General features: G+C 35.8%; 2 protein-coding genes across 4 annotated transcripts; both read right to left on the bottom strand.

Annotated features, from left to right (window-relative positions):
- Nucleotides 1–1,361: 1,361 nt before the first annotated feature.
- LOC110729628 (short-chain dehydrogenase TIC 32, chloroplastic-like) lies at nt 1,362–5,171 on the bottom strand. 2 transcript variants are annotated; one of them, XM_021909385.1, is made up of 8 exons: nt 5,007–5,171; nt 3,542–3,773; nt 3,224–3,303; nt 2,791–2,944; nt 2,418–2,496; nt 2,047–2,131; nt 1,878–1,924; nt 1,362–1,715 (listed from the first exon to the last, which is right to left on the bottom strand). In XM_021909385.1, exons 1-8 carry the CDS (start codon nt 5,110–5,112, stop codon nt 1,554–1,556), a joined length of 945 nt encoding a protein of 314 aa, XP_021765077.1. In that variant the 5' UTR covers nt 5,113–5,171; the 3' UTR covers nt 1,362–1,553. The 2 variants fall into 2 exon arrangements, with proteins under 2 accessions (XP_021765077.1, XP_021765076.1); XM_021909384.1 differs by having other exon boundaries at nt 2,032–2,131.
- A 759-nt stretch (nt 5,172–5,930) lies between these two features.
- Nucleotides 5,931–9,258, bottom strand: LOC110729630 (short-chain dehydrogenase TIC 32, chloroplastic-like). 2 transcript variants are annotated; one of them, XM_021909386.1, is made up of 8 exons: nt 9,067–9,258; nt 8,141–8,372; nt 7,957–8,036; nt 7,158–7,311; nt 6,986–7,064; nt 6,781–6,862; nt 6,593–6,651; nt 5,931–6,506 (listed from the first exon to the last, which is right to left on the bottom strand). In XM_021909386.1, the coding sequence occupies exons 1-8, from the start codon at nt 9,170–9,172 to the stop codon at nt 6,348–6,350; spliced, it is 951 nt and encodes a 316-aa protein (XP_021765078.1). In that variant the 5' UTR covers nt 9,173–9,258; the 3' UTR covers nt 5,931–6,347. The 2 variants fall into 2 exon arrangements, with proteins under 2 accessions (XP_021765078.1, XP_021765079.1); XM_021909387.1 differs by lacking the exon at nt 6,593–6,651.
- Nucleotides 9,259–11,229: the final 1,971 nt, after the last annotated feature.

The following is an 11,229-nucleotide window of genomic DNA, read 5'->3' on the forward strand; positions in this document are numbered from 1 at the left end:
GGGTTTGGGTCGGTAAGAGTGGGTCGGGTCAACTTGGGTCGGGTCGGTTCGATTCGGATTAATTCCATAACCTATGCAGGTCGGGTTTGGGTTGGGTCATGCTTGAGTCGGGTCACGTCGTGTCCTATTTCTTATCGGGTTTAGGTCAGGTTAATAACATGTCGGGTTACATTCGAGTCGGGTGAACAATAGGTCATGTTTAATTCGGGTTTTCACGGGTTAAAACGGGTTAGGGTAATTCTCGGTTTTGAGTCAGGTTCGATTCAAGTCAATTATTTGCGGTTAGAATCAGGTCGGTTCATTCTCGGGTTTGAGTCGGGTTCGGTTCAAGTCAATAATTTGCGGGTTATAATCAGGTTGGGTCATTTCCAAGTCGGGTCATTCTCGGAGTCTAGTCGGGTTATGTTCAAGTCAATAATTTTGCAGGGTATAATCAGGTCGAGTCATTTTCAAGTCAGGTCATATTCGGGTTCAACCAAGTATAACTAGATAATTATCATTTTTATCAAGCTAATTATTTCCTTTGACTATAATATATAAATAGATAACAAAAAATAAACTTGAACTTAGGAGCGTCTACGTTTATTGGGCTCCCCATAATTTCTCTTTTGATAGCTTATCAGTATATTGACTATAATAAGTAACCCATATTTATTTGACATTTTTAAGTTACATAAATTCATATATTATCTCCGTTTCTTTTTAGTGGACACGTATTCCTTTTTAGTGGACACGTATTCCTTTTTAGGAAGTTTTTTTAGTTGATACCTTTCCTTTTAGGGTAATTTTTTTACCTTGCATTTACAAGCTACCCCAATAGCTTTTTCATTTTCTCCCCTCTCTCTCTCCTCTCCTTAATATACATGATTAAAATCAAACGCGTCAACTAAATAGAAACAAAGGAAGTTATGTGGCTAACAAAATAACAACATAAGGGTTACTTCGTTAGTGTTATAGTTTTATAGGGATTACTCAGCCAATATTCATCATTTTATAGACAATTATGATGTAAATTGGTCAATTTTTTCAAATTTTATTTTTTAATGAGAATTGGTCAGTATGATCACTACCATAAAATATAAATAGACTTTTGCTAGGCTAGAAATAATAGTTTGAAAAATATTAAAATAATCATTAAAAAAACGAACAAATTACCTATGGTAAACTTTTAGTTTTTGAGTAAAATGATGAACATCATAGGATTGAAAAGGTCGAATATGGGTAACCTTATAAGGGGTTCTGGGTTCAACTCTTCAAGTTAAGCTTATAATTTTTCAGTAAAATTAAGTATGTAGCCAACATCAGTATCTCATGTTTTATCTTTTCAGTAACTATCTTCAAACAAGAAATCACACCATATATATATATGAATATTTCTGTTTATAAATCTCATTGCAGGTACAATCTTTAATCAGCATCAAAGGATTCAAAGCACTGCAAATTGTACATTACAAATCAACCAGTTCTTTAAGCTCCAAGAATGAGCCTACACTTTTCTTTGTTTTCTGTTCGTTATAATTGAATCATACATTGAGTGTACTAAAGAAATATCATTAAACATTGATCAATTTCATGCTAAAGTCCCAAAGTTTTTGGGCCAAGGTAGCATCTTTAGCTTGTGAAGTAGTCTTGGCTATGTTGCAGTCACTGAAATATTCACCACTTACGCCCTTGACCTGTGGATGCATAGCAACATAACAAGTTGTAGCAGCTCCCTGAAATTATAAGCTCTGGATTAGAGAGAACATTTTCAGAAGTACTGTTTAATCGACAGGAACATGATGTTTCTAATTACAATCAGACTAAATATCCTCTAGTTTCAGATAAACAAGTAGAGGCTACAATTCTACAGAGCATTTGGTCATCCTGAAACCTACCTGTGGAACATTTTTCAAGACATACTTGCCAACCGTACTAGTAATACCTGCCACATTGAATCACCATAAAATGAGATCAACTTTAAAAAAGAACGCTGAATCCTCTGTATATGATATAGATTTGAGTAACACGTGTAAAATCAGCAAGAACTACCCCTAAGCAGAGTACCGGTCATCCATCTGTTATGGCGGAAAAGATTTGTAGAAATTGCCCCGGGATGAAGAGAGTTTGCAGTTATATTGGCCCCTTCATCCTGATCAACAAATGCATTATCACCTTAGATAACTTCATATGAAAGTTACAACAAATTAATAGCAAATCTATTTAACCTACATCCGGAACATCTCGTCATCTCTAAGGCAACCAAAACTTAGAAGTTCTAACTTAAAATAGTTTGACAAGATCAATACATCAAAAAATCCATAGCCCCTCTCTCCTCCACTCCCAATTAAGAATAATAAGATGAGATAGTGACTGAAAGAAGGAAGATATTAACTATTGAACAACTTTATTCTGAGGTAGAGGTCAAAGAAGAGTACCTTTAAACGTTTTGCAAGCTCATTAGCATGCAGAATGTTAGCAAGCTTTGATTGACCATAAGCACGCCAACTGCTGTACCTGTACAGTTCATGAAAATACTACGGAGTGTCATGAAGAATCAACTATGTAACATATTAGAATATCACCACGGAATTGGGTGGGGGGGGGGGGGTGGGGGGCTGGGTGAACTTTACATATAATTATCTGTGCAACACAAATTTCCTGGTATCAAGGATAAGACAACAGAAGGGTTGGATGAGAAGCATAAGGCTCCATACATTTGGACCGCCCAGGCTTCCAGAATCCAGACCCTATGTCGACAAAATATACCCAGAAGGGTTGACAAACAATAGTCAGGAATTAACATATTACCCTGATGGATCATTAAGTTTGTCAAAACGAATTCCTTCGGAATATGCAAAACGGTGAGCCTCTGATGAGACATTAACGATCCTTCCTTCCTTACCACTAACCTGAGCTGCTTTCTTCATGGTGTCCAACAGAAGATGTGTCAGAAGAAAATGACCTGTAAAAAGAGGTAAGAAAATGTTCAGTGGATGATTTTTAAGGTCAGAAAAATGAATCCAGAAATTCATGCTATTATATAATCTCTCATCAAAATCTGATTGACATCAGTAACAGCAAATTTTGAAAATTAAACTTAATCAGGAAGGCATAGGTGATACTCTCCTCACATAAGATAACAGCAACAGGAAAGATAAATTCTGGATACTTTGAACAAGATAAACCCATTAATGTATACCAATGACAAAATACTACCGTCACACTTATTACACCAACTTACCTAAGTGGTTTGTTGCAAACTGAAGCTCTATGTTGTCTTTAGAGAGCATGAAAGGGGTGGCCATTATTCCTGCATTGTTACTTAAAATGATGAAGGCAGGTTAAGAGTATACTCAAAAAAAGGTTGAAACACAGCACATATGTATGAACCAAGTAATTAATAAATGACACACCACTACCAAGTCTACCAGGCACTCAGGCAGTGCCAACATGCTCATATAGGGGGAGAGGAATACAAGGATGATAGCTAAAAATTAAAGAAATTTGAAAGTTGAAAGCTCAGAAACAAAAAAACCACAATTATAAAGGAGTTTCTTACATTAAAAGGTTAAGTGGCCGCTTTGAGGATTTATAATCTGATGCAAATTTCCTTACAGATGCCATTGAGCTCAAATCCAACTCCATAGTATCAACTTTAGCATTGGGGATTTCCTGAACTATTCTATCCTTGACCTCTTTGCCTGCATCCATATTCCTAACACCCATGATAACATGTACACCGCGTAATGCAAGTACACGTGAGGTTTCGGCTCCAATCCCACTTGACGCTCCTATTCAATAGTTGAGTCAAGTAAAAATTAGTACAGAAGACATGAAATTTGCTTTAGCTACATAAATTTGCATCCAGAAAAAACAACACTGTTCACCACAAAATATTGAGTAAAAAGAAAAAGAAATGTCTCTGGAATGGACCTTAATTCTAGTTTTCATTTAAACATCTGGCACCATAATCCATAAACCAATCTCCAGCAAATAAGGGTTTAGTCATAGTACAAATTAGTAAGGTAAATTCATTTGGAAAAAAAAAAAGTTTCACAGTTCCAAGGTGCCACTGTACCAGTAGCATCCGCTTTATTCTAAGCAGCAGCAAGACAATGGAAAGTTAAAAGTTTTCTTAGAACCATCTGAACCCATATCACTTAGTGAACCAAATGTTACCTTGGTGGATCCAACATTGGTCATGATTTAACCTTTTACTCATATTTATCAGCTGAAAATAAAGAAGCTAAAAAAAATCTAAGTGCAAAGCCAACATACACCGGCAAGACAATGTGAGATGAACCATTCTGCTGTGACTCACTTCCATTTGATTAACCATGAGAATCTAACTTTCTTCATAAAAACAAGCAGCCAGACTTCCAGTAAATTGTAGGCTAGCTTTGATAGACATACATCATCAACAACAACTTCCACATCACTCCCTGGTTTCCCTCTATCCCTGAAACAAGTTAACACTCATGATCTCCATGACACACCTTTTACCCTTAAAATATCAACAAATGTAAAGTTGATCTTTTGCATCGAAACAAATCCAAAAACATTCCACACGACGGTTCCAAAACCGGACAATCACAACCTCTAAAAATTGTACCAACACACTTCTAGCTTCTTCATACTACCCATTCTCAAACTTTCCACATCCACTTGAATTTCACACTAAAGCAAACTGGGGTTTTTGATTTTGCTGCTTTTTTTTTTTTTTTTTTTGGCAACATATACATATTGATCACAAAAGAACATATGCACAATTGCAGTATTGCACAAAAATCACACAAACAACATGAATCAAATCAAGGTACCCAACTATAACAAACACATGAATATTGCACTAATGAACTATACGATTTAGGGTTTGTAGCTAAATTTGGCATCAAATTGAACCCATCAAACAATCAACTACAATTAACAAAATCATAACAAAAATCATATACCCATTTACCAAAAAATTGAAAATTTGCCAAAAATAAAAGCTTGAAAATGCATATAAAATAAAGAAAACAAACCTGTAACAATGGCAGTGAGATCGGTACCATCAATTCCATTGGTAACTTGTTCAGCAGTTGATGAACTAGAAAACCCAGATGCCCCTTTGCCCCCAAAGAACCACATTTTCTCTCTTCAATGATTCAATCAATGAGCCAATCAATTTACGAACAACTCAATAATCGGCTAATCTTACCTAAAAGATCGACTGTTTTTTTTTTCTTTTTTTTTTGTTTGTTTCTTTTCCCAATTAATTTATTTTAGGATTACCAAAAAGGGTAAATCATTGATTCATTGATACGGAGTACCAAACATATTAGGCTGAATTTGTTTTATCTAGTAATATAATGTGATGTCAATTATTCAATAAAGTATTCAACTATGGTTTATGACTTTATGGCGTGTGTATTGTGCTCGTGTCGTTTTATGCTTTACTAGTTTTTTTGGGTGGTTATAGTCATATTACCATATTGTAGGTATTGTAGGAAAATTAGTGGTTTATGTTAGGTTCTATACACTTACTTTGATTTAAATTTTCCGTCAAAAAAAAAAATGATTTAAATTTGATTTGATTTCAAGTCTCATCTGATCTTTTGATTTACTAAATTGAAAGAATAAGTGAGCAAAAACTAACCCACACCATGCACCGAAGTGTATATAATTATATACATGCAAGTCATCGCTTGGGAGTAGAGGCTTAGAGGCTAGAGGGGGAGAGGAGAGTTAAGAGAATCCCCCTACTCCCAAACATTTATATAGTTGATGGAGCTCGAACTTGGGACAAAGTGAGTTCCTCACCAACTCCATCAAGCATGCTTGGTTAAAATTTCTTTCTCTTTACACGGTCTCCACTTATATTTGATTTTTTTCCCCTCACATACCTTATTTTATACGAAGTAATACTAATTAGTAAATTATTATTCCACTATCTCTATTATATTTTGTTTTTTTTTTTGTGGAGATTATATTTTGATTCTCAGAACCCACTTATACAATTTTTTTTTTTTGAACGGCACTTATACAATATTTTACTACATCTAATACATTATCTTAAAATTATGTGCCGATTAAACTGATTACTCATCTAACCATCATAGCACTATTACTTTCTATAATTGTAAATAAATTTGAAGATTACTTCAAATTATAAAGATTATAAACAAGAATAATAATAATAACACGGAGTTAAAAGGGGGGGGGGTACCATATTACAAAACAGGAGTACAGGACGTTAACTTGGATTATTTTGTACCAAATACATGAAAAGAATTATAATATTTATGATTGAGTTTCAATGTTATATTGCATTACACTTAGTTTTAACATCAAAAACCAACAAATTAACAGTTATATTCACCACATTATTTGACCAATTCCATGCTAAACTCCCACAACTTCCTAGCCAAGGTGATATCCTGAGCTTGCTTAGAAGGCTTGGCTAAATCACAGTTATTGAAATATTCACCACTTATGCCTTTTACTTGTGGATGCAAGGCCACATAGCATGTCGTCGCTGCTCCCTGCAACGAACGAGTTTATCACCAGAAGAGACGAAGGATGAAACATTGCAAAGTTTGATCATGTATGTATGTTTCAAGACACTTACTTGTGGAATATCTTTCATGAATAAACAATTAATAATAGGTCTCGAAAGCGTGTTTATAACTGCCGCATCCACGCAATGCATAATTAAACCACAACTCCGTCCCAAAAAAAAATGTCACACGCATATATAAGAGTAGGCTAAGGCAAGATATTAGATATACAACAATTTGCAAAAAAAAAAGTGAATACCATCTAATAATCTGCTTTTTGATATATTTGTATAAACATATCCAGGATGAACTGCATTAACTGTTATATCAACCCCATCATCCTGATCAACAAAGGGATTTTCATCAGAATAATCAAAGTTGTATTCTGAGAGCTGCAGAGCAGTACAGGATCAGAGGGGCTAATGTCATTTTCTTACGAAATTAATCAGTGTCGAATGTGTTACCTTAAGCTGTTTTGCTAGCTCTCTGGTATGCAAGATAATAGCAAGTTTTGATTGACAATATGCAGCAAATCTAGAGTACCTGCATAAGTGGATGAGTGCAATCAATTTAAAGTTACAACTCTTAATTATGCACATGTGTATGTCTGGAAGAATGTACTAATGTTAAATTTACCTTAATGGATTGTTGAGTTCATCAAAAAGGATTCCTTCACGATATGTGAATCGATGGCCTTCTGATGCAATATTAACAATCCTCCCCTCTTTACCACTTTCAAGTACAGTGTTTTTCATTGTGTCCAACAGCAGATGTGTCAGCAGAAAATGACCTACAGATAATAATTAAAAACTTTTGTATACACCCGGTTTACACTAATATTAGTGTAAATCGAATTAGTGTAAATCGAGCTGTATAAGGGTAACTTTTTGCCTTTTTTTATGGGTAACTTTAAACACAATACAATTTTTATATAAATAGACAACAAGAAAAATTTTACAAAGGTAATTTAATTATATTAAATCACTAATAATTGATTTTTTTCATTTCAGAGGCAACTTTTATTCACTTTAGGCTATCTTTATAATGGATGTATTGTACACCTGTTTTTTTTTTTTTTGAAGTTTGTGGATAATAATAAGGCAATGCAAGAAACAACGTTAACCATAAATAAAATCATGGAAGCTGAGGTGTACATAATTAGCCTGTAGATCACAATTTCTTTGATTCTTTTATGTAAATAGAATTTATCTTGTGAATATTCTTTTGTATATGGTATCAAGAGTCAAATATTTTCTAATATCTCATATCTCTAATGGGGAAACGATGGATGCACTTGCACTAAACATCCCCATATATATGTTTTAAGCTTTTAAATCTCCATTAGAATCAAAATGGCAAAAACCAAAAACAAAAAATCCCATACTTAATGTCTTAATTAATCTCTACCTCCTTTCTATTTAGCTAGATTGCTCACCCAAGTAGTTTACCGCGAATTGCAGTTCTATGTTGTCTTGGGAGAGAGTAAAAGGGCAGCCTAACACTCCTGCATTGTTTCTAAGTAACAAAAGGGGCAAATTTATTGTTACTATGTAATTAAGAATTTATAGTAAGACTCAAGAAAAATTAAAGATGGATGATTAATTAGATGGTTTTCTTACATGAGAATGTTCAAGGGTTGATTAAGAGACTTAAATTCTGATGCAAATTTTCTAATAGATGCCATTGAGCTCAAATCCAACTCCACAATATCGACCTTAGCACTCGGAGTTTCTTCGAGTATTTTAGTCCTAACCTTTGTTCCAGTAGCCAGGTTCTTATCTAACATGATAACATGAACACCGCGTAAAGCAAGAACTCGTGATGTTTCAGCACCAATGCCACTCGATGCTCCTGCAGATCGTGGATCAATCGATAAATGTGAAACATCCTTTGTTTAACAAATCAATACTACAAAGTTATTATTGCACATTATTTTACCATCTTAATTATTTTGCACAATTAAAAGCTATTTAAAAACAACATGAAAGCATCATTTCCATAATCAAGCACCTTATGTTAGGCCGTTAGGGTAATATTAGCCAAATAGCAAAGAAAGCAAAAGAAATATCATAAGTCTGATCCATTATCTTTATTACGAGCTATGTTACATGGACTTGAATACTCGTGTCTGACACAGTTATATGTCCAAGCGTCCGACTTAGCTATTTTGTGAAAAAAAAAATTCCTTGATTTTGAATTAAAAGTTAAGTGTCCAGGGGCGGATCTTGGTTAGGGCGGGTAAGGGATCGCCCCCCCCCCCCCTTAAGTATATTTGACTTATTGATTATAAGTAATATGATGTCTAATAATTACAAATAAAATGTTGTGGTATAATGGTTAAATATTGTTATTTTTATGCAAAAGGTTGAAGGATCTCCCACTAACTTTTTGGCTCAAGATCCGCCACTGAAAATGTCTAAGTATCATACTCATGTCTGAGTGTCGAGGGTCCAACATAGATAGGAAAAAACACAAAGGAACAAAAATGGTAAATTAAATAACTACAGAGTACAATTCAAGTAGTATTAATAGTATTAACAAGGACCTGTGACAATGGCAGTGAGGCCGGTACCATGAATTCCATGAGTAACATCTTCTGCTGTAGACCACCCAGAAAATCCAGATGAATTTTTTCTTCCAAAAAACCACATTTTGATTATTGATTGTATATTTTAAATGTTAGCAAGTAGAAATACTCTTGAAAAGAAGAATAGATCAATATTTGTGATAACCAATAAAGATTGAGCCTCGTTTATATAGAGCCATCAACAGAAATGTCAACCAAGTGGTGTTTTTGAAAATAAAGAGAGCAGTAACTTTTGCCAGCTCACCAAATTGCTCTGTCATTCAAATGACTTAAAACACAATGTCAAATCATAATGAAGTTAGTGGTTATTTTTTAACGTCTTCTTCGACTTCGACATCATCAAATTTATTAGGAGGTGGTTAGTGGTTATTTTTATCTCATACTACGTAATACTCATATTACCCCATTTGCCCACTATTAGATCTTGATCAACAGGCAAAACCTTACCCCTACGACGTCGTAGCAGTATAGAGAAGTGGTAGCGGAGAGTGGTGGTGGTGGTGGTGGAAGTTATGGCGGTGGAGGAGAAGAGAGAGTCGGGACTCGGGAGGCATACTTGTCTGGGGACGTCAACTCGTGAAGCGACTGCGCGGGAGGCGGGGTGGGTGTGAGTTGGGAATTAATGTTTATTTATTAATCCATCTGTCCCTAAATTAAAGTATCTTTCTCTTTATTACGTGAGTAATAAATGTTAGAAAGAGGCTTTGTATTAAGAATCGTGAGAGTTATTTGCATTTTTTTTTTGTTTTATAAGCTAAATTGAATATTCATAGATCTATTAATTTTTGGGTAATGGTATATGTAGTCCTAAGGGCTATATGTAAGCATTAAATATATTTTTGGAATTGTATAAAATTAGGAATTCATGACAAAACACACGCGTAAATCAGTGTAATTAGTGTTTATATATTTATGATTACTCAATTTTTATTATTTTCAAATGTGAATTTAATGCTTATATGTACCTACGTACAACATTTTCCTTAACTTTTTTGCCGGTTTGATCGATCCAAACTTAACCCATTTTGTGGGTTTAGAACAAAAAAATTTTGACCCAAAATCCAATGTAACCCGTAAATTTGCAGGTCAAACCCGAATCGATCCCCATCCTACATTCTTTTCTCTCTCTCACTACGGATCGGAGTATCTGATCTATCTCATATAACTCTCTCTTAGATCCACATACACCAACCACATCTTACATAAACCATCAACTTACAACTAGAGGTGGGCAGCATGCTACCGCAGGCCATGGCCATGCTTGGTGGTGGCTCATGTCGTGCCGTGTCAGGCCGCCGCGGGCCATGCCTGGTGGTGGCTCGCGCCGGGGCACCATTTGGCACACCACAGCCCACGACACGACCCACGTGCATGGCGTGTCGTGTTGTGTCGGGCACTGGTTCGCCCATAATATTTTTAATTTTAAAAAAAAAAATCAATATATGTTTTTTTAACAACTTTTAAAATGGATATCTATTTATTTTTTTTTATTAATTTATATTTATGTTTTATTATTATTATATTATTATTATTGTTCTTTTTATTACTACTTATTATAACTTATTATAGTACTTTATTATTATCTATGTTATTTTTATGGTCGTGTTGGGTCGTGTCTAGCGAGCCTGCTGGCGGGCCAAACTACCGTGCTGTCAGCCGGTTTGTGCCGTGCTCGTGCCAAATTTTCGAAATCGTGTTCACAACAAGTCCCATGGCCCCATTGTTCGCTCATCGTGCCGCTAGCGGACTCGTGTCGTGCCGGGCCAATCTCGTGTCAGGCCCGTGCTAGGCCGTGCCTAGCGTGCTGTGCTCGCGGGCCAAACTACTGTGCCGCAAGCCGGTTCGTACTTTGCTCGTGCTGAATTTTTCAAAATTGTGTTCACAGCACGACCCATGCCCCATTGCTCGGTCACCGTGCCGCTGGCGGGTTCGTGCCGTGCCGGGCCAATCTCGTGTCGGGCCGTGCCTAATAACATGTCGTGCTGGCGGGCCAAACTACCGTGCCACCCGCCGGTTCGTGTCGTGCTGGTGCCGATTTTTCAAAATCATGTCCACGGCATGACCCATGGCCCACTGCTCAGTCAACGTGCCGATGGTGGACTCGTGCCGTGCTGGGCCAAT

This window comes from Chenopodium quinoa, unplaced genomic scaffold, assembly GCF_001683475.1.
Source record: "Chenopodium quinoa cultivar QQ74 unplaced genomic scaffold, ASM168347v1, whole genome shotgun sequence".
Taxonomy (NCBI): Eukaryota; Viridiplantae; Streptophyta; class Magnoliopsida; order Caryophyllales; family Amaranthaceae; genus Chenopodium; species Chenopodium quinoa.